The following is a 24,339-nucleotide window of genomic DNA, read 5'->3' on the forward strand; positions in this document are numbered from 1 at the left end:
TATAGAGCCATATTTCTAAAGCTCTAGGGCAGGGGGAACGGATTAGGAATAAAATCTTTTAAGCTCCTGTAGAAAAGCTCTGGATTCGTTTTGGAATGGTGGGTGCAGAGCCTGGGGAATGATCTATTTTGAGCCGATCTAGGTGAATGATTTGCTTCATTTTCAGGGGCTCTATGATGTTCTCTCTTTAATGCAGAACAAGGATGGCACCTTTACTATTCTGTTCCTGGATGTATCCCTGACGGCTCCATGACCCTATCCCCAGGGGTAAAAGTGAATGAAGGAACCAGAAGTCATGAAATGTAGGAATGATCAGAAGGGAGAAAATGAAAGCTGAGAAGAAAAGGCTGCTGGGTTGTTTATCAAACTCCCCTGAATAAGGCCATTTTGATCCTGTGGAGCAGCTCTGTGCCTTTCTCAGAACTGTCTATTTGAAAGTCTTTGTTCTTTCCTTAGAGATACTGTTTCTCTTAAGTGATTCAAAAACTTAACAAATATTGGGGCACCTGGGTGGCTGAGACGGTTAAGTGTCCGACTTCCGCTCAGGTCATGATCTCACAGTTGGTGGGTTCGAGCCCCGCGTCGGGCTCTGTGCTGACAGCTAGCTCAGAGCCTAGAGCCTGCTTCGGATTCTGTGTCTCCCTCTCTCTCTGACCGTCCCCTGCTCATGAGCTCTCTCTCTTTCTCTCTTTCTCTCTCTCAGAAATAAATAAAAAGCATTTAAAATTTTTTTAAAAAATTTAACAAATATTTAGTGAGCTGTTAGAACAATCCTCAGACCGGCATTCATAGGACTTATCTCCCAAGCTCCAAATCTATCTGAAGCTGTGATTGCTTCGCTTATCATTGCTTGCTTTCATTTCCTCTCATTTTCTCTGAGAGTCCAATTAGGACACTTTCAGCAAGTGACGGTGGGGACAACTATTTTGTTTCTTCAGGCAGTCTAGCTTTGGCTTAGGCTTCTTCCCCCAGGCCATCGCCACCACCCCTGTTCAGAGGGGAATGGCTATGGTACCAAGCTTGTGGCTCTCCTGGGGAATCTTCTAGAAGGACTCTACTGGTGAGAGCTGCTACAACTGTTTCCTCCCAGGCAGCTCTGTCAGGGGCTGTGGCTCTGCAAGCCAGATGTGCATTACAAATGCAGGACCCACATGCCTCATTATATTATGTGTCTTCATTAAGAATGCGAGGGAAAAATCGGAGCAGAAGTATATCTCTAAGATGGTGCCATTGATCCCACAGCCTCTTCATGGAGCCCGCCAAGGAGACCACCCTTCTCATCTCTCCTTACTACTGTGACCAGGAGGCAAGCTCCTGAGAGCTGCCTCAGGACCAAGGGCAAACTGACTCACAGCCCCCACAAATCACAGCTAACTAGCACGAGCTCAAATTCTGCCTCAAGCACCTTCTAGTGTGCAAAGGTGTCCTTGTTTAAAATCAGCTTGGGGACCAAGGACTGGAATTGATGTCCCTAGGTATTGCAAGTCGCGGAGAGATTAGGCAATAAAAGGAACAGCCAAACTTCTTTCTATAGCTTCCTGAGAAGGCTGCACCTCCGGGCCTTCTCATTAATCAAAGGAGTTAATGTCCAGCATATACTCATCTCTCTTATCTATCTATCTAGCTAGCTTGCTAGCTATCTATCTAGAGAGAACGTGATCAAGAGAGAAGCAGAGGGGGAAAGAGAGCAAGAGTGAGAGTGAGAGAGAGAATCTTAAGCAGGCTCCACTCCCAGCTCAGAGCAAAACGTGAGGCTCCATCTCACAACCCTGGGATCAAGTCCTGAGCCGAAATCAAGAGTTGGATGTTTACCTGACTGAACTACCCAGGCACCCTCATCTCCCTTTTTAACACTTTATGTCTCTTGTCTTGATTAATTTGGTCAATAAAGATGGTTTCATGGTGCCAAGCGCTCTTATTAGTATCTTAAAATTTGGCCTCTAATTTTACCTACCAGGGATATAGCAGAATCTAGGGGGATCTCTTTATTCATAATGAGCGAGCATCTGAAATTGGCTAAAGAATGCTTTCATCAGTTCAAATGAAGTCAAGATGTACAAAAGCCCACACCTGGGAATCTGTCCTGAGGAAATGGTTCAAAATGTTGGAAATGTGTTTGGGGAAAGGGGCTTTGTCTGCCATTGGCTCTTTGTCCGTGCTGCTGCCCACACCTCCCTGCCCTGTGATGTCACTGGGTCCTTCCTGCGCTCTCTGCTTCTCAGGCCTTTGCACCACAGCCGCTCACAACCTGTAACTCTGAAATCCCCTTCAATACCTTCAGTGTCAGGGGACAGGTCACACGGGGGTCCAGGGGTGGGCGGGGGTGTGCTTACTGCCTGGTATCTTATAAATCATTTGCCAGGAATTCTGAAAAGTCACCAATTCTGTGTGACTGTGGTGGGTGGCAGATTCCGGGGTGACACTGCACAACTGTGTTAGTGAGGATGGGGTTGGGCCATGCTTAGGTAACAGAGCAAAGTGCTTACAAGCCCAAACTGCCTAGTTTACTAGCGTTTCTTAGCTCTGTGGTTTCAGGCAAGTTAGTTAATCTCTTTGTGCTTTATCACTCATGTGTCAAACAGGGACAGTAATAGTACTGACTTTATAAGGTTGGTATACAAATTAAATTAGTATATAAGCCAAGAACTTAGACCAGTACTTGGCATGTGATTAAGTGAAACAATCGGCAATTGGCAGGGATTCCAATCAACCTAGGATCATTAGAGGAAAGCCTCTCCTGGGAAAGAGATCAAAACCAACAGAAACTACATGGAATGAACAAAACTTAAAAACAAACAAACAAACAAACAAAAAAACATGGCATAAAGAAACAAGGTCAATGACATCATGAATAAACAATCAGACAAACCAAGGATGTGGAACATCCTTGGTCACAACTGGCCAAGTCTCTATGAGTCAGTTTGATGACAAAAAGGGCTATGAGGGGGAACCCGCTTTAAATAAAAAAGACATAACCAAATGCAGTCTGTGGTATTTGATTGGATCCTGGTTTCAAAAAAAAAAAAAAACTATATAAAAGGTATTTTAGAACAACCAGTGAAATTTGAATAAATACGAGGTGTTAGAAACTAGGGTCCTTCCTTATTCCAGGTGGCCGGGAAGATGGCGGACATTCAGACTGAGCGTTACCTACCAAAAGCAGCCAACCATCTTTCAAAATAAGAAGAGGGTCCTTGGAGAAACTGGCAGGAGAAGCTCCTGCAGCACTACAGAAACATCGGCCTGGGCTTCAAGATGCCCAAGGAGGCCATTGAGGGCACCTAATATTGACAAGAAATGCCCCTTTACAAAGTCACAAAGGCCACTTGCACCAAGAAACAATTCCAGAAGTTCTTCTGAGATTAGATGTCTGGCCACACCCCCAAAGGAAATAAAGTTATTTTCCCAGTCAAAAAAAAAAAAAGAAAAAGAAAAGAAAAAGAAAGAAAGAAAGAAAACAGAAAAAGAAACTAGGAAATTAGTCTACTTAAAAAAAAGTATTGTTTATTACTGAAAAGTGTGTGTAATGATGTTTATTTAGCAGTGTCCTTACTTGTTGGATTGTATCCAGAAGGATTTAGATGTGAAGCATCATAATGTCTTCAATTTTCTTTAAAGTAACTCAGGAAAATTATACATAGATGAATCAAATATGGCCAAATGTTAGCAATTTTTTAATCTAGATGAGGGAAGGTATCAGGTTTTCACTCTCCTATTCCTTCTCCTTTCCGGCTTGAAGTTTTCATAATAAATAATAAAACAAACCAAGCAAAAAAAAAACCAAAAAAAAAACCAAAAAAACACAATCAAGGAATGATAAAATAAACTGTGATATAAACTCTTCAAATTGTTTCAGAAAGAAGCTAGGCAAGGAGGTGGGGAGATGAGTGGGTCCCTGCAGGCATTTCTATCTGGGTCCACAGGAGGTGAGTGGGAGCTGGGGAAGAACCAATTTGAGACCCCTCAGGAAGCTGAAACTCTAATCATGGAGAACCCATGCCAAGGCTTCAAGTTCAGGGTAGGGGAGACTGAGGCTGTGTGTCCATAATTCACAATGTGGCAGAGAGAAATCAGAGCAGGAATAGAGGAGGGGGTCAGAGGCAAACTTTGAAAAGTGATGGACAGGTGAAGTTAGGCATATTCTGTAACAAATAAATATTATATTTACATAGGTCATTCATTGTGGCTTTACTTATTTTTCAAGTAGGCTTCATGTCCAATGTGGAGCCCAAAGAGGGGCTTGAACTCATGACCCTGAGATCAAGACCTGAGCTGAGATCAGGAGTCAGATGCGTGGGGCACCTGGGTGGCTCAGTCAGTTCAGTGAGTGTCTGGCTTCAGCTCAGGTCATGATCTCATGGTTCGGGGGTTGGAACCCCATGTCAGGCTCTGTGCTGAAAGCTAAGAGCCTGGAGCCTGCTTCGGATTCAGTGTCTCCCTTTTTCTCTGCCTCTCCCCTGCTCACACTGTCTCTCTCAAAAATAAAATAAGCATTACAAAAATTAAAAAAAAAAAGTCAGATGCTTAACTGATTGAGCCACCCAGGCATCCATTTCAATTTCATGAAATTGAAAAGAACTTAAATGTCCATTGTTTAAAAAACTGATTGAACTTAAAATACAGCCAAGCATTGCCATAAAAAGCAATAAGGAAAAACTCTTAAGGAAGGGAAAATATTAATTATATAAGCACTGGAGGGCGTCTGGGTGGCTCAGTTAGTTAAGCATCTGACTTCGGTCAGGACATTATACCATGGCCTGTGAGTTCGAGTCCAATTATCAGGCTCTGTGCTGGCAGCTCAGAGCCTGAAGCCTGCTTCAATTCTGTGCCTCCCTCTCTCTCTGCCCCTCCCCTGCTCATGCTCTGGCTTTCTCTCTCTCTAAACATTAAAAAAAAAAAAAATTTTTTTTTAAAGCACTAGAAAGCAAATCATCGACAAATAAAATGGTTAGAAGCAGGCAATGGGGTAGGGGAGGAAAGGGGTCGGCACTTACTTATACACCGATTATATAGTTTCAGCTTTGGAATCATGGTTTTCATAACCAAATAAAATTAATAGTAAGGAAAAAAACCCTAGGTTTACAAAGACTGCAATAATGTGAGAAAGTCTTGTGATAACCAGGTATAGATATGACACCCAACATCTTCTGTTCCACATGCTTACAACAGTGTGAATAGCCCTCGCCATGACTACAAGGACATGGGATACAGTTACGTGGTTGCTCTGCTTCAACTTGTTTGTTTCTCAAAACTCTCATGCACCTGAGCTCATTTAATGATGAAAAAAAAAGAGAGAGAGAGAATCGACTTTTAAGAAGCCGCGGCTGGCCATGCTCTGTATTAGAAAAGCTTGCATTTGTAAGCCCCTACACTCACACACATTCATTCTGTCATGTAATTCTCATGACAGCTCCAGCAGGCAGATGTGTCTTTAAAATCGAGGCAAGGTAACAACGCTTTGGAGTTGGACTCTGAGATCAGGGCTTTCTGCCACAGCTGCCTCCATCATGCCGGCAGAAGGCCCTCATTTTGCTCAGGCCAGAGGTGAGGAGGCAGTCCCCCACAGGAAAAGCCCTGGCGATCAGGATCTGGTTCTAACACCCAGGACAATCCGAAGTCCTACCATGAGTTTTTGAGACACACGACATTATGAAAGACTCAGAATGGCTTTGATAATGATTATAACTTTCCAAATTAAATTTTTAAAAAATCCTCTAACAGAAGCCAATCCTTTAGGGACCTAAAAAAACACAGGAAGAGTCCAAAAGATGTAGCAGCTGCTTCCAAAGGAAGCCCCATTACAGTTTAAAGCTCTGGGTATTTTTGACACATGTAAGCTGATTATTAATTCTGAAATGGCCTTGGAAGAATACAATTTGTAAAAAGGAGGTTTATCCCTTCTTCCCTGCAAGTGAGGGGATCCACAAGATGCCAACGTGCTACAGACAGGCACACAAAGATGGGAGATGGAGAGGGAAAGCTTCCCATGTATCCTGGGACAGGACAGAGGGCTCATTCTGGGGACTCAGGGCAGGAGTCCTGCTTGCACCAGGATCTCAGAGCTCCCAGGAGAAATGGGAAAGGAATTTCTGACACATGGCGCCATGAATGATACTCCTCAAAGAAGAGAGAACAATACTCCTCCTGACCTCTGGGAGCAGGATAGGAAATGCCTCATCCTCAGTGTCTTTTCAATGTTCGTTGTGCTAGAAGGTTCATCTTTTTGACTCGCCTGTTCATATCCTTTGCGAATTAAAAAAAAAAAATTCTGGGTTGACTCTTTTTCATTTGTAGAAGTTCTCTATTCTAGTTCTCTGTGTCAAAGGATGTTAAAACAGGGCTCTTCCTGCTTCAATTCTAATCTTCACTCAGAGCTACTGATATGTTCTATACCAAATACCAAAGTGGGCATGTGGCTTGCTCTCCATATGCAGAATTTACAAAGGAAATTTCAGAAAACTAGAGTCCTTAGCCAAATCAAGAATAACAGGGCAACCCAGCAATTGCACTACTAGGTATTTATCCAAGGGATACAGGTGTGCTGTTTTGAAGGGGCAAATGCACCCCGAGTTTATAGCAGCACTTTCAACAAATAGCCAAAGTATGGAAAGAGCCCAAATGTTCATCGATGGATAAATGGATAAAGAAAAGATGTGGTATATATATACAATGGAGTATTACTCGGCAATCAAAAAGAATGAAATCTTACCATTTGCAACCACATGGATGGAACTAGAGGGTATCATGCTAAGTGAAATTAGTCAGAGAAACACAAATACCATATGACTTCACTCATATGAGGAGTTTTAAGATACAAAACAGATGAACATAAGGGAAGGGAAGCAAAAATAATATAAAAACAGAGAGGGGAACAAAAACCTAAGAGACTTAAATATGGAGAACAGAGGGTTACTGGAGGGGTTGTGGGAGGGGGGATGGGCTAAATGGGTAAGGGGCATTAAGGAACCTACTCTTGAAGTCATTGTCATAAACTATTTGTAAAAAAAAAAAAAGGAAACCAACATGACAATAAACTATTTGAAAAAAAAAAAAAGAAAGAAATCATTGTTGCACTCTCTGCTAACTAACTTGGATGTAAAAAAAAGGAGGGATAATAGGGACACCTGGGGGGCTCAGTTGGTTAAGCATCCAACTCTTGATTCTGGCTCAGGTCTTGATCTCACCGTTTGTGAGTTCAAGGCCCACATTGGGCTCTGTGCTGAGTGCAGAGCCCGCTTGGGACTCTCTGCTCTCTCTGTCTCTCTCTCTCTGTGTCCCTACTTCTCTGTCTCAAAAATAAATAAACATTTAAAAAATAACAGAAGACTCAGAGTGTGGAGAGAAATTTCTGAAGAGATTTCTTCAGAGACTTTTTGCCCTACAATGAAGAATCCTCGCCCTGCCAATCTCAGCAGGAAGTACAGGGTTTTTTCCTACTTTGCCTCAGTCCTAGAGAGAATGGGCATCTCACTATAACACCACTCATGGAGCTCACTGTGTGTGTTCCTATGGTTGGGGGGTCTCTGTGGACAGCGTTTGACTCTTGTCCAGGAAACCCAAAGAGCAGGCATGAGAACGAACTGCTTAGATGGCAGAGACAAGAGACTGCTGCTGCTTTGGCTCCCTATTCTCTGAGTTCCTCAGAAAAAAGGATGCATGAATGTTTCCATGAGTAAAATGAGGGCAGGGTGGAGAGGGCTGGCAATGGTCCTGTCCAATGAGGCTGTGGCCCTGTCCAGTGGGGCTGCTTGAAGAAGCAAAGGGGTGGGGCGCCCGGGTGGCTCAGTTGGCTAAGCGTCTTGACTTTGGCTCAGGTCATGATCTCGTGGTTCGTGGGTTCGAGCTCCATATCGGGCTCTGGAGTCTGCTTCGGGCTCTGTCTCCCTCTCTCTCTGCACCTTCCCTGCTCCCACTCTGTTTCTCAAAAATAAATAAACATTTAAAAAATTGTTTTGTTTTTTTTTTAAAGAAGCAAAGGGGAAGCAGCAAGAAGCTAGAGATGAAGCCCAAACCTGGGGGGCTGGAAGAAGACACTCACACCAGAACACATCTGTGAGGGTGGACGGATCTGCAGGAAAGAGGACCCTAAGAGAATCTCCTAAGAGGCCACAAAAGTGTCCCCAAGAGGAAAAAAAAAATGCTTTAAACTCTGCCAAACCCACAGCTCAAAGCCATGTTATGAGAGAGCCCTGCTTTCCACTCATTAGTCCTTCCTTCCTACCCCTGGGCCGTGGAAAGATAAGAACCTAGGCTAGGGCGTGGGGTCTGGAGAGAGCCCAAGACAATGACCTAGCAAAAACACCAACTGCCCCCTTCTTTCTCACTTCAGGCTGCCCACTCAAAGCAGATCTAAGTTGGAGGAAAGAAAGAAATTTTTTACATTAAATCAAGTTCAAAGATTTTTTTTTTTTAAAGATTTATTTTTAAGCAATCTCCACACGTCCCTGAGATCAAGATTTGCATGCTCCACCAACTGAGCCAGGTAGGCTCCCCAAGTTCGAAGTTTTAATTAAGAATTTGAATGGATAAAACTTACAAAACGAAAATAGGCTTATACATTAAAGTGACTCTAAGACTGTTACCTAAGAGTGAATGGAAAAGTCTCAGACCTGCCAGAATTTAACCTAGGAGTAGGAAAAGATTATCACCCTGTTGAATTTTTTTAAAACTTTTAAGTTTATTATTTATTTTTGAGAGAGAGAGAGAACAGAGAGAATGAGTGGGGTAGGGGCAGAGAGCGAGGGAGAGAGAGAATCCCAAGCAGGCTCCAGACCGTCAGCACAGAGCCTGATGTGGGGCTCGAACTCACAAACCGTGAAATCATGACCTGAGCCGAAATCAAGAGTTGGATGCTTAACTAACTGAGCCACCCAGGTGCCTCATTAAAGGAAGGTTGAAGCAGCCTTCCTCTATCTCTACCCCTCCCCAGCTCGCACTTGTGCTCTCTCTTTCTCTCTCAAAATAAGTAAAGAAACATAAAAATAAAAAAAGAAAGAAAAAGAAAGTTTGAACCGAAAAAATAAAAAAAGTTGTCTTGGATTATTTTACAAGTCAGTCACTAAAATACATCTATTACAAGTATTTCACTTCACTAAGACTGTTGTCTTTTAATTTGCAGATGGTGACTTTTGTTGGAAAACTTTTTACAGTTTTGGGGGTAGAGCTTACTTAAAAAATAAAAAAATTATATGGGGCGCCTGGGTGGCTTAGTCGGTTAAGCGTCCGACTTTCGCTTAGGTCATGATCTCGCGGTTCGTGGGTTCGAGCCCAGCGTCGGGCTCTGTGCTGACTGCCAGCTCAGAGCCTGGAGCCTGTTTCAGTCTGTGACTCCCTCTCTCTCTGACCCTCCCCTGCTCACACTGTCTCTCTCTCTCCTAGAAATAAATAAAACATTAAAAAATTTTTAAAAAAAATAAAAATAAAAAATAAAAAAATTATAAAAATTTTACATTTAGATGTGAAATTTAGTCACTTTCTTTTTGGTAATTAAAAAAAAAAAAACTTTCTTGGGGCACCTGGGTGGTTGATTAGGCATCCGACTCTTGGTTTCTGTTCAGGTCATGATCTCACAGTTCATGAATTCGAGCCCTGAGTCTCGCTCTATCAGCTCGGAGCCTGCTTTGGATTCTCTTTCTCCCTCTCTGCCCCTCCCCTGTTCACACATACTCTCTCTCTCTCTCTTTCAAAATAAATAAACTTAAAAAGATAAAAATAGGGGCGCCTGGGTGGCTTAGTCGGTTAAGCGTCCGACTTTCGCTTAGGTCATGATCTCGCGGTTCGTGGGTTCGAGCCCAGCGTCGGGCTCTGTGCTGACTGCCAGCTCAGAGCCTGGAGCCTGTTTCAGTCTGAAACACACTCTCTCTAAAACACACCAAAACACACAATCTCTCTCTCTCTCTCTCTCCTAGAAATAAATAAAACATTAAAAAAAAGATAAAAATAAAAAATAGGGGTGCCTGGGTGGCTCATTCAATTAAGCATCCAGCTCTTAATCTCAGCTCAGATCATGAACTCACGGTTTATGAGTTCCAGCCCCACCTAAGGCTCCATGCTGACAGTGTGGAGACTGCTTGGGATTCTCTCTCTCCCCCCACTCCTTACCCCTCCCCTGTGCTCTCTCTCTCTCAAAATAAATAAATAAACACTAAAAATAATTTTTTTTATTTTGAAAAATTAAAAATACTTTGTCTTTAATAGTTTTCAAGTTTTGTTTTCATGCTCAGATTTTTAATTCATCTGGAATTTGTTTTTGTGTTAAAAAAGGGTCAAATAATGGGGCGTCTGGATGGCTCAGTTGGTTAAGTGTCTGACTGTTGATTTTAGCTCAGGTCATGATCCTGGGGTCATGGGATGGAGCCCGGTGTTGGGTTCTGCACTGCTGGTGCAGCTTGCTTAAGATTCTCTGTCTCCCTCTCCCTTTGCCCCTCCCCTGCTCTCTCTCTCAAAAAAAAAAAAAAAAAAAAAGAGTCAAGTAGTTCGCGTTATCAATGAGATATGTATGAAAATGAAGTGTGCCACTTCTGAGTAGGAGTTTTAAGAGCCTGCAAGCTTCCACCATCTTCTCTCTTTCCTGTGACACAAGAATAGCAACATCTCAAGATGAAGGCAGCTTCTTCACCCTGGATCCTGCAATGAAGAAGATATGGCCAGAATCACAGGCAATCTGTGAAAGACGTGTAATGTGAGCAAAAAATAAACTTTTCTGCCTGTAAGAAATTAAGATTGGGGGGGGGGCTTGCTGGTTAGCACTGCATAACTTCGTCCAAGGTGACTGATACAAACTTCAAGCTGTCAAGTGTAAATACTCTTTAAAAATATTTTTATCACATATTTTATATCGTTTCTAAGTGTTTAGAGTAAATGTGAAAATTACATGCCCACTGTGCTTTTCCTTTTTTATCATGGAAAAATATACATAAAACTTGCCATTTTAACCATTTCAAGTATATAATTCAGTGCCATTAAGTACATTCAAAATGATGTACAACCATCACCACTACCCGTTTCCAGGAATTTTCACCATTCCAAACAGAAATCCTATACCCATTAAACAATGATTTCTCCAGGCCTTCCACCAAGCCTCTATCCTGCTTTTTGTCTCTACAAACTTGTATATTCTAGCTACCTCACGTGAGTGGAACTGCACATTATTAGTCCTTTTGTGTCTGACTTATTAACTTAGTATCATGTTTTCAAGGTTGATCCAAGGTTGATCCACATAGGAGCATGAAGGAGAAGCTCATTCCTTTGTAAGGCTGAGTATTAATCCTGTGTGTGTGCGTGCGTGTACGTACATGTGTGTATCCCCAACATTTTGTCTATCCATTCATCTGTTAATGGACATGAGTTATTTCCACTTTCCTGGCTACTGTTACTATGCTTTCTTAATTCAATAGTAGTCAAACACATACATGCTATTATGGAAAAAGGGCTAAAATATTACACAAAAAACACTAGCAGTGGATGCCTGCTGGGTTCAATTTATTTATTTAAAAAATTTTTTTAATGTTTATTTATTTGAGAGAGAGAGAGCACAAGTGGGGGAGAGGCAGAGAAAAGGAGACAGAATCCAAAGCAGCCAGTCAGCACAGAGACTGATGTGGGCTTGAACTTATGAACCATGAGACCATGACCTGAGCCAAAGTCAGACGCTCAACCAACTACACCACCCAAGCACCCCTTCTGGGTTCAATTTAGAATGGAGAAAACTTTTACTATTCATCCTATACATTCTTATATTATTTAAATTTGTTATAATTTTTATGCAATTTAAACTAATAAAAAGTTTTAAAAATAAATGTTTCCTTTTGATCAGAAGTGGGACAAATGAGACATAATGAGTCACTGCAAATGTGGTTTTGTTTTTATTTATTTATTTATTTTATTTATTTATTTTTTTAATGTTTTATTTATTTCTATGAGAGAGAGACAGCGTGAGCAGGGGAGGGTCAGAGAGAGAGAGAGTCACAGACTGAAACAGGCTCCAGGCTCTGAGCTGGCAGTCAGCACAGAGCCCGACGTGGGGCTCGAACCCATGAACCGTGAGATCATGACCTGAGCTGAAGTCGGACCCTCAACCGACTGGGCCACCCAGGCTCCCCTTGTTTTGTTTTTAAATAAGCTCTATACCCAACATGGGGCTTGAACTTACAATCCTGAAGTGAAGAGTCACATGCTCTAACATCTGAACCATGTGTTTTTAAAAATTATTTGTAAAAGGGGCACCTGGGTGGCTCAGTCAGTTGAGTGGCCAGCCTTTCATTTTGGCTCAGGTCTTAATCTCATGGGTCAATGAGTATGAGCCCAGTATCAGGCTCTACGCTCACATCTTAGAGCCTGCTTCAGATCCTCTGTCTCCCTCTCTCTCTTTCTCTCTCAAAAATAAACATTAAAAAGATAAAAAATCCTTAAAAAAATATTAGTCAAAGCTCAGGGTACATCCACTAGTGGGCCAGCAAGAGAACTTCCATAAATGAAGAACATTAATTAAAAATTAAAATTACCCTGCAGGAAGCTATATATGACTAAATGACACTCTTCCACACATTACGATCACTTTTTTTTCTCCTTTAATTCTCCTATTCTTCTGTATCAGAGTTTATGGGTCAGAATGATTAATGATTATTAGCAATCACAGTCCTTTTTGGACAAAGCTGAAGCTTATTACAGTATCACATTCCCTGAGCCTAAATGTGATTAAGAATACACTTCATTTTGGCTACAGCATTTGCAGTAAAAACGCTACCTTCTGTAACCACCCCTGGTTTTTGACTGAAAAAGCTACCAGGATTCCAGCTGTTCACACTGTGGAACACTGTTCCTGGCAGGCCCAAGGGGACCTCCCCTTCGCATCTCCCAGGTGCTTACAATGATGTTCAAACGGCGCTCGTAACATCCTTAGAAGAGGTTACACTCAAGGAAATGGCAACTTGGAATCGAAGACCTGCAAGATGGCCGGTCGGCCTGGAGTGGCACCCAGCTACGTCCACCTTGCATGTGATAGGACCTGAACCTTCTGCCCTCGATGTCACGCTCTGGGCCTGGTGGGACACAGCTGCGGTAGAAGCAGCTACTCACAGAGAGCCAACCCCCGAGCCTGGCTTCCAGGCCAGCACCACTCACGCGAGTGCAGGCTGCCGGTCAGTTGCGACCACCGACTCCCACTCTTCCACGGGGCAGACTGCCTCGGGTAAAGATGCAGGCACCGCAGGGCTAGGTTTAAATTTCAGCCAAAATGTAACTAGAGCTCCCAGTTGCTAAGTTCAATGATTGCTTTTCAGTCTTGGGCTCTCTTGACTGTTGGGAGGCACTCCACGTGGCGGGGCCCTTCACCCTCCCCTCCTCCTCTGGCCTCATTTGCTAGTCTCCTGGAGGTGAACCCAGGTTGCCTCCTCTATTCCCTCCACACTCCGTTTCTAGGATAAGAATTTCTTTCTTATCCTATTCCACACTAGCTTCTGTTTCCGTCTCTGTGCCAAGGATTCCCAAATCCTGACCGCTCAGATGACTCTAGATCAGACCTCTCCCTAGGGCTTCAGGCGCAGTCACTAGCCTGCTGGATATTTCCATTTGGATGCTGCCCAGCCTCCTCGGATTTAATGTCTAAAATGGAACTAACTCCCACCAAAAGCCGCTCACTCTCTTCCTGTCTCTTGTCTTTGCTACTGGATCCTCTCTTATCTCACTTCTATCTGGGTAATGACTACAGATTTCCTATTTGGTCCCATTTCACCCTTGACTTAGCTGCAAGAGTGACCCTCCTTGGTGTGTCTGGGTGGCTCAGTCAGTTAAGTATCTGACTTTTTTTTTTTTAATGTTTTATTTATTTCTGAGAGAGACAGACAGACAGACAGCGTGAGCAGGGAAGGGTCAGAGAGAGAGGGAGACACAGAATCTGAAGCAGGCTCTAGGCTCTGAGCTAGCTGTCAGCACAGAACCCGACTCGGGGCTCTAACCCATGAACCCCGAGATCATGACCTGAGCCAAAGTTGGACGCTTAACCGACTGAGCCACCCAGGCGCCTCAAGTATCTGACTCTTGATTTCGGCTCAGGTCATGATCTCACAGCTGTGGGATCAAGCCCCAGTTGGGCCCCTGAGCTGGGTGTGGGGCCCGCTTAAGATTCTCTCTCCTTCTGCCTTTACCCTTCCCCCACTTGTGCTCACTCACACATGTGCACTCTCTCTCTCTCTCAAAAACAAAACAACAAAAAAACAAACTTGAAAAAGAGTGATCCTCCTTAAAGATGAACCTTGCCATGCCATTCTCCTGGTTTATGTCCTTCATTGGCTCCTTCCCTGCAGGGTCAAGTCCATCTCCTTGGCTAGCACATGTGCCCTTGCCTAATCTGGCCTCTGCTCACCCAGCAGCACCCCTCACACACTTCCCTGTGCACTTGCACCCCAAGTGCAATTGCCAGTGTGTCACCTTCTCTTGCTGCATGCTGAACCCTGTATATGTTGCAAATCCTTAAGGGCCTGTCTTCCCTGAACTGAATCTCAGAATCACTTCCTCCGGGAAGCCTTCCTTGACTCCTGAGCTGAGTGAGGTGACTGTCTTCTGGGATCCACAGCAGCCATTTCATGAACTTTACCCCTAGTGCCCTTTCATGTTTTATTACTGGTCTCTTTATCCACTGGGAGCTCATCAAGAATAGGAAGCGTGTCTTCCACCTGCATGCCTAGAGCCCACCACAGACAGAAAGGAGGCAGTCAAAGGGTACACATAAAGCCAAGGAGCAACAGTAACTTGTAACACTGATGGGGAAGCATGTAGTTATTTTTTTCTTTTCTGGTTTCCTATGTTTTCTAATATGTATATTATACTGCTTTTATACATTTTTGAAAAATCAGTTAATTTTTAAGATGTGTCCAATCTATCCTACATAGCTCCAATGAAAAGAATTCACTGCCTAAGTAGTCAAGTTCCTTTCCCCTTAGATGCCTCTGGCTCCTCGAGACCCCTGTCTCAAGCACCACAAATTCTTCAGAACTGAGCAGAGTAGAAACACTTACTTCAACACTTTCAGCACACAGAAGGACCACCCACACACACAAAAATTCCTTGGCCTTGAAAAGGTTACAGTACTCTACTAACTGAGTGCCAAAATCCATTTTTGGCCAAATATTCGTCAGAACCTTGTATTCACAGCCGAACACAAGTGAAGAGGTACATTCACAAACCTACCCGAGTTCTAGAGGATGGAGATGATGGAGCTTCTAAGGGATATCTCTCTCGTCTTGTCAATTAACAACACTAATGGGGGGGGGGGGGCGGGGAGGATTCCAAAAATTCTTCCTGTTTTGTTTTTTTTTTAAACCAAAACATTAATTATCTTCTCAGCCACCAAAAATTTCACCCATGCAACACTGGCTTGTAAGTCTTTTAAATATGTGAAAAGTAATCCAACCATACACTGTTCAGTCTGACATTTGCTATTGTTTTTCCCTAAAAGAAAACAAAAACCTGAGTAGTTCCAAAAATAAAACATAAAGAAAAACTCAGTTGAGAAGCAAACCCTGTGGCTTAGAAGCCATCATTCTGATTAACAGCACATAAGTGTTACCTGACAAATGGATTCCTATCTTAAATGCAATTATCACAAATTCCTTGTGGTCCCCACTGTTTTTGTAGCTTGATGCCCAGCTCCTGAAACAATAACTTTTAATAGCAATAAACGAAAACCTCGCCTCAGCACTGAGGCCGACTAGACTGTTTTCCCACCTCAGTCACCAGGGCTCCTGGGGGGTTGGGGGGGTATGTTGAGCCTGAACTCCACAGCTCTCCAGGAAGGTACCCACTTCTCTGCCCTCAGCAGTCCCTGCATCTACTGCTGGAGGGGTGCTTTCCACAATTAAGCGCATTGCCAGGGCCTGCTGAGACAATCAGGACAAGCAGGGCCTCTGCTCTCAGGAAATCCCTGCCTGAGCCATCCTCCGCTGAAGGACTGTGCCATGCTGATGGCAGCATCTGAGCTTCTGGCAGTGGGGCTGAAGCACCATCAAATCAAGGGCCCACTAGGGGCGCCTGGGTGGCTCAGTCAGTTAAGGGTCCGACTCCAGCTCAGATCATAATCTCACGGCTCAGTTCGTGAGTTCGAGTCCCACGTCGGGCTCTGTGCTGACAGCTCTGAGCCTGCAGCCTGCTTCGGATTCTGTGTGTGTCTCTCTGTTCCTCTCCCACTCGCACTCTGTCTCAAAAATAAAAAAAAAAAGGGGGGGGGGCGCTCGAGTATAAGAGTGTCTATTCTAAACTCACTTTCTCCAGGCAGTCAGGGGAGTTGAGAGGAGTGGAGGGTGGGGTGTGGGCAGGGATCATGCAGAGGAGAGAGACACAAGGGATAAAGGGGAAGTGGCAAGGGTCATGTGGCCTTTTCACTAGGAAAACTGAAAGGGTCTGACAGACATTTGTGTCGCTGAAAACATACTACAAACAAGCATAGCATTTAGAAGGTACAATCTCCAAAATTTCTGATTCAGCTCAACACATACAATGTGCCTATGGACACCCATCATCATAGCCTGGAAACTTACCCCACGCAGATTATTCATGTTCTTGGCAAATAGAAGAGGAGTTGTTAAAAGGGAGAAAAAGAGGGGCACCTGGGTGGCTCAGTAGGTTGAGCATCCGACTTCGGCTCAGGTCATGATCTCGAAGTTCGTGGGTTTGAACCCCGTGTCGGGCTCTGTGCTGACAGCCAGCTCAGAGCCTGGAGCCTGTTTCAGATTCTGTGTCTCCCTCTCTCTCTGACCCTCCCCTGCTCATGCTGTCTCTCTCTCTCTCTCTCAGAAATAAATAAATAAAACTTTAAAAATTAAAAAAAAAGGGAGAAAAAGAAAATGTGAAAGCAGATCAGAGAAAGATCAAAGGATTGATTCAAAGCCACGTGACCATCAGAGACACTGTCACAGCCAGGAGACATCTTTTGTGCTTCATCCACCATTAGTTTATTGCAAACTGAAGTTTTGGTTCAGAACAAATGGGAAAGAAGTCCACCAAGAATGAATTACACTAGTTAATGAAGTCAACTCAACAGACAGTAACATGTACTTAGTAGCAGCTGTAGGTGGTTCTCAAAGTCAAAATTTATTAACTATTTCAATGTTCAGGCTGTACAGGTTATTTTCAGATGTACATACAACATATTTATATCATAACAAAGCTAATATTTTATAAAATATTTCCTTAAGGATTAAGATGCTAAAAAGCTTCAACCACGAATTAATTAAATATTTGATGCACATTTTAGGTACTATTAAAGATCTAACATAAATACACACGTTGCACAGCCGAGTAAGAAAAGCTATGACCCATATGATTACACATTTTACTAATCCGATATTAAAGTAGAAAACAACAAAATTGTACCACATAAATTGAGCTGATTTTAACAATCTTTTTATTAGAAGACAGAAACTATGTCCGTTTAAACCATCATTCCCAAAAGAGCTACCAAACAAAATTATTACCTGAAATCCAAAACTATATATAATACAGTCTTTCCTAACCAAATTACCTTCCCTCTTGTTTGATATAGTACATCTGATTCCTCCATGATCTATTCAGTGGCCAATAATAATGACAATTAGCACTAGTTATGAGTACACAGTGGAAGTAATAGAACTGGCCATACACACATTTGAATCACTATTCCCATTGAGAATAAGGTCAATAAGAAATAATGGTTAAAGCCAATACATATTTAATCTATTCAACCACTTGCTATCTTTACCCACACACATACACATTAATTTTTCCCATAAAAATCTTTACATGTCAAAATGCTTTTTAATCTAGGTTTAGATTACTAACAATGAAAAGATGTTCATTTTCTTTCTTACCTCCATGGACTTTATCAGGCCTGCAGTCACCAGGTGCACAGAAAGATGAGTAACTAGAAAGACAATTTGACCACAGCTGTTTGCAAAACAGAAGTGCTCTATTTTAAGGCAAGTATCTTTATCACACACATACACAGCAATTTATCCACCGGTGAACTGTATCATATGACAGTACAAAATTCAGCAAAAAACTGAGGTATAACTTTTACTTAACATAAATACAAGTGTCAGAAAGTATAAAGACATTCTCAATGTACTTAACATATTTTACCCATAACTAAATAGAGAACTCTTTACCAAGTTCTTGTATGTCCAGAAATACCCAAGATTCTGAATTCTAGAAAAAATACTAGAAATTAAATACTCTAAAATCTTTGCAATAAGGCTCTCCACATAAGGCTACCTTTGATATAAGGCTACTTCAACTTGGTTTCTGAAAATAGCAAAAATGTGCACCAAAATTTAAGCTTTTCTGAACAAAAGAAAGGACTTGGTTTCATGTGGGATGGTGAGATGATGAGCTTATTGAACAAAATTAAACTTAAGCAAAAAGCAAATTTTAAAATACATCCAAGAAAAACTTTTCCTATAATTTTTTAACATAAGACAGAACTACTGTGATATAAAAATTGCTGAATGCATAAGGTACTGTTCAGTGCAAAACAGACATATATATATATACCTTTACGGAAGTAATTTAAATAGAATAGCATCTATAACTTGGTGTGTATAATATATTTAAAAAAATCTACATTCTGTGACCTTTACAAAAGTAGATATATTCTTTACTTTCAAGTTAGAAATGGCATAACAATTTTACCTTTGGATGTTTCCAGTCAATGGCTGTATACAATGAAAGATAATATAAATCTAAGTCATAAGCATTCAGTACATTAACATGAAAGCCATTAGTTTGGGGCCCCAAAGTGGAAAGTGAGGGATACTATGTAAAGTGGAAAAAAGCGTATCCTAGATTTCTGCTTGTTCAAAAACATATAGTCTGTATGTATTTTTAGTTATTGAATAGTTTGATGCAATGACATTCAAAGAATTCTGATTACTGACTACTCACATTAAAAATGTTTTCCTTAAAAATGAAAGTAGATAGTATTCATTATACAAAGATAAACTAATGACAGTGTAAATTTATTTTAAGTTTGATAATTACTGCACCTGTTTCCTTTGCCAAACTCCCAGTGACATAAAGAGAAAAAAATTCTAATTATTTTCACCTATTAATTTAATCAGGTACTCTAAAAAATATTATCCTAAGGGGGCAGTTCAACAGGAATTGCTTCTTAAATATCCAAATTAGATCAAAATAAGGGAAACAAAGAGGGACCCAAAAAATTAGACTATGTAAATGAATATATAATAGTAACAAAAAAACTGAATAATATCCCAGATTTGGAGGGGGCTCCTGGCTGGCTCAGCCAGAAGGTCATGTGACTCTTGATGGTAGGGTCGTGAGTTCAAGCCCCACGTTGGGTGTAGAGATTACTTAAATAAATCTCTAAAACTTTTTTATGAAATGGGAAAATTCGACATTTTGGTAACTTCCATCTTGATGGCATATGAATAACAGGAGTTTAAGACTGTGAATGGCTGAACAGAAGTTTCCATTAGAACAGACATACACAGAGTAACCGGAAGATCCACAACCTAAATCCCACTTCCACAGTGGTATCAGGCACCGTCTGGCTGTGGGGGTCTCCGGCTGATTCCTATAGGGACAGGCACAAAGTACACTGAAGTTCTCATTGGCACCAAACTTAAATTTCTCCTTTGTAAAAATATCTTGACAGTGGTTAATAGTAGGGGGTAAAGGAAAGCCGCTCCGAGTGTAAATGTTAGGTGTTCCTTCGTTTGAAGGGATCTAGAAATCTGCTTATTTAGTAATTAACCAAACGTGCCCCTGACTTTAAACACTCAGATGTCTAGAGACAGCCACAGATCAACCACAGCTTCTGCCCACAGAATGACTCACGTTTGTAACCCTGGCTAATCACAACAACAACTTGAACTCTGGGTAACATTGGTTTTCTACTTTGACTATAGCAGACAAGCCCAATCACTAAGTACTCGCTACTACTGCCTGTTCATCATGTACAATCGGCAACATGCCATAAACATGGTGGCCTGGGGTGTGGTTCTGCGCATCTGTCTGCAGACCAATTATGGCACTTTCAACATCTTCTCCTAAGAGAAACTGCCCTGCCCACAGCAATATCTGCACCTCAAAGAGACTGCTTTTCCCAAGCCTGGAGGCCTGGCTTAGAAAACCACTCCCACACCTTGGTGATGGTAAGGCTAAGCTAACGCTACTCTGGAATTTGAACAGAGAAAGAAGAAAAAGAATCAACCAGTGTGTACCAGGTGCAGACAACAGTAGAAGGGGTGCATTGCTGAGGGATGCCATCTCCGAGTGGCAGAAGAGAAATCAGAACCGCCAGACCCAGTCAGGCAGCTGCTGCTCGGTCTTTTACAACAAACACCGTTACCTCCGGTGCCCACAGGTTCCCTGTAACATGTGAACCTACAAATACAGTGAGAGTGATGTATTTTTGAGTTACTGCTAGTTACACTTTTTTGTCTCAGGAAATTTTGATTTTTAGGATGACCAACTAGGGTTAGAGACTTACTTAATAGTTAATAAAAGTATTAAGTAAAAATAAAAGAATGGCAATTACATTTTATGGAAAAGCTGCCCTAATTTTCATTACCCTGTAAATATGAGGAATTGCAGTCATTGTTAAAGTACTCAACAACTAGTAATTGGGAATCTTACTATTCCTAAGAATGGTTGTTATGAATAGTACTGAATATATTTGTAGCAAAGTATACCTCTCTGAGACTTTTTTTCCTAAACATTTTTGGTAAATAACATTACAAAAGTAGGGTGCCCAAAATCCTGGGTCATAACTCCATTGGGTCTGATGTCCACATTTGTACTGAAGATTATTAACATTCACCCAGCATACTTGTGAGATTTATTAAAACTGTAGTCATTAACCAAAGGCCTTTGGGGTATATGTACAAAATTAGACAGATGTTAAGTATTCAGTTAAATACTACAATAGCAATGACTTGTAAAAAAAAAAAAAATGCCTAGTGGAGTTCTCATCCATTAAGTTAGACTGCGAAACGCGACCTTGCAAGTGCTCTTCCAAACCATGTGGGGAAGTGTTGTTTACAGATAATATTGAGCTTTTCTCCAATTATTTTACTGACATAATTTCCTAGAGGAATTTCACAATGATTATTCATGGTGAGGGATTACATTTAAAAAATCTGGGTTTAGGATTTGTGTAAAGGACCCTCAGGTTAAACAAACAAAAAAGATCTTTTGCACAGAACAGGATGGGTTTTTTCAAAGGGCATCTGCCAGGGTGAGGCCGGCTGAGAGTCATCTCCGTGTACCCACAGGGCCCAGCATGGCAGGGATACTTGTTAGGCAAACCCCCCTACTATGGGCACACAAAGGATTTAAAAATAAATAAATAAATAAATAAATAAATAAATAAGTCACTTCCCTACAGCAATACCACAGGCTAATTAACTATGAAGTCCTATTTTGGAGATGACTCCTTCCCCTTCCCAGTAATTCAGTGATTCTTAGACTTCCTGAAAGTACTATGGAAGGATGCGGACTTAGACACGCTAGGAAATCCAGTTTCCAGAAGCACAGAGAGGCTCCCTGCTTCTCGAGCTTTTCTACTAAGGTATCCCCAAGACAGGCAGAAGAGAACTGCATGCAACAGCAAGGACCCTTCATGGAGATGGAGCCCGCCTCGCCCCACCCTCTGGCATCCTGCCAGTATTCCTGGACTCTCTGAGTATGAGAAGCACAAGGTCAGGTAATAAGGAGGCATTTAAAAAACCCAACCAACAGAAACACATTATCTTTCTTGTGTTTTTGTGTCTCTATATCTTTAGGCAAGTGAACACAAACTCAAATTAACTTGAGTTAATGAAGAGAACTGGTTTAATAGTCTTAGAAACCATTAAATGTACATCAATTGATGAACCATAAAAAGCATCACCAAGCACTTCTACGGCTTCAACCCGATTAGTTATCTTATACAGATTTGGAAACTCACTTCAACAAAATTTATTTCCTGACACAGATGGTACAACTCAACTCACAATAAAATCTACCCCATCTCTTCATTAAAACATATTTCTACAATCCAAAAACTTTTCATGATAAGGCACTGAACAAACTAGAAATACAAGAAAGCTTTCTCAACCTATTCAAGGGCATCTGTGAAAAACCCATAGCAAACATCATGTGAAAGACTCTAAGTTTTCTCCCTAATATCAGGAATACGACAAGGATACCCACTCTCACCACATCTATTTGAGACTGTGCTATAAGTTCTAGCTGGGGTAATTCAATAAGACAAAGAAATAAAAGAGAGGAAGAAGTAAAATGATCTCTTTTTGCAGATGATATGACCTTATGTGTAGAAAACTGTGAAGAATTCTCAAAAAACCATTAGAACTATTAAGCTCAGCAAGGTTCCAGGACAAAAGATCAAGATACAAAAATCAGTTATGTTTTTATACACTAGCAATGAATAATCTGAAAATGAAATTAAGAAAGCAATTGCATTAACAATAGCATCAAAAAGAATAAATACTAAGAATAAATTAAACCAAAGAAGTACAAGGCTTCTATACTGGAAACTATAGAACACTGAAGAAAATTAAAGAAGACTTAAGTAAATGGAAAGACATACTGTGTTCGTGGATTGGAAGGCTCAATATTGTTAAGAGGGCAGAACTACCTTGATTGATCTACATTCTCAATCAAAATTCAATGTAATTCCCTATCAAATTTCCAGCTGCCTTTTTTTTTCAGAAATGGACAAGCTGATACTAAGTTCATATGGAAATGCAAGGAATCCATAACAATCTTGTAAAAGAAGAACTCACACTTCCTGGTTTCCAAACTTACTACAGTCTTTGCTGTGGTTCTGGCATGACAGACATATAGATCAATGGAAGGGAGCTGAGCATCCAGGAATAAACACATATATCTATGGCAATCTGATTTTTAACAATTATGCCAATACCACTTAATGGTGGAAAAAAGTGTCTTCAATGGTAGAGGAACAACTGAATACCACCTCCAGAAATGAAGTTGGAGGTATACCACCTCATACCATATACAAAAACTAATTCAAGATGGATCAGATACCTGAAAGTAAGACCAGAAGTATAAAACTTTTAGAAGGAACATAGGAATAAATCTTCATGACCTTCAGTTTCTTAGATACAACATCAAAAGCACAAGAGACAAAAAAGATACAATGGACTACACTGAAAATTAAAACTTGTTTGCCACAAGGGGCGCCTGGGTGGCTCATTAGTTAACCAACTCTTAGTTTCTTCTCGGGTCATGATCTCAGTTTGTGACTTTGAGCCCTGCGTCAGGCTCTATGCTGCTGCTGTGGAGCTTGTTTGGTAAAAGGCGAAAGATTTATACAATCTGAAGAGAAACCAGAGTATGTGTGGAGCTTGCTTGGGATTCGTGCTCTCTCTCTCTCTCTCTCTTTCCCTGCCCCTACCCCCCACCCCCAAAATAAATAAATAAACTTAAAAAAAAACTTGCATGCTACAAATGATACTCTTAAGAAAGTGAAAAGACAACCCTTAAACTGAGACAAAAGACTTGTAAGTCATGTGTCTATCTGTTAAGGATCTGGTATCCAGAATATATAAAGAAGTCATAATTCAACAATAAAAAGACACCCATTTTTTAAATGGGAAAATTATTTGAAAAGACATTTCTCCCAAAGGATACACAAATCATCAATAAGTACATGAAAATATGCTCAATATCATTAATCATTAGACAAATGCAAATCAAAATCACAATGAGGGGTGGCTGGCTGGCTTAGACAGTAGAGCATCTGACTCTTGATCTCGAGGTCATTAGTTCAAGCCCCACATTAGGTGTAGAGATTACTTTTTAAAAACATCACAGGGCCACCTGGTGGCTCAGTTGGCTAAGTGACTTTGGCTCAGGTCATGATCTCACAATTCATGAGTTTGAGCCCCACATTGGGCTCTGTGCTGACAGCTCAGAGCCTGAAGCCTGTTTCAGATTCTCTCTCTCTCTCTGCCCCTCTCCCACTCTCACTCTGTTTTTCTTTAAAAAAATTTTTTTAGGGGCACCTGGGTGGCTCAGTCGGTTGGGCGTCCGACTTTGGCTCAGGTCACGATCTCACGGTTGATGGGTTCGAGCCCCGCGTCGGGCTCTGTGCTGACAGCTAGCTCAGAGCCTGGAGCCTGCTTCATATTCTGTGTCTCCCTCTCTCTGACCCTCCCCTGCTCACATTGTCTCTCTCTCAAAGAAAAAAAAAAAAGAAAAAAAATTTTTTTAGGGGCACCTGGGTGGCTCAGTCAGTTGAGTGTCCAGCTTCATCTCAGGTCATGGATCGTAGATCCAAGCCCAGCATCAAGCTCTGTGCTGACAGCTCAGAGCCTAGAG

General features: G+C 41.6%; 1 protein-coding gene across 1 annotated transcript in view; it reads right to left on the bottom strand.

Moving 5' to 3' along the window:
• KCNG3 (potassium voltage-gated channel modifier subfamily G member 3) overlaps nucleotides 1-24,339 on the bottom strand; it is a 108,497-nt gene that overhangs the window by 25,357 nt on the left and 58,801 nt on the right. The window contains exon 3 of the mRNA XM_039231677.1: nucleotides 17,841-17,893. Coding sequence (XP_039087608.1) covers nucleotides 17,841-17,893 — 53 coding nt within the window. The remainder of the gene's footprint in view (nucleotides 1-17,840; nucleotides 17,894-24,339) is intronic.

The sequence above is a fragment of the Hyaena hyaena genome, unplaced genomic scaffold, assembly GCF_003009895.1.
Source record: "Hyaena hyaena isolate Hyena2069 unplaced genomic scaffold, ASM300989v1 scaffold_57, whole genome shotgun sequence".
NCBI lineage: Eukaryota > Metazoa > Chordata > Mammalia > Carnivora > Hyaenidae > Hyaena > Hyaena hyaena.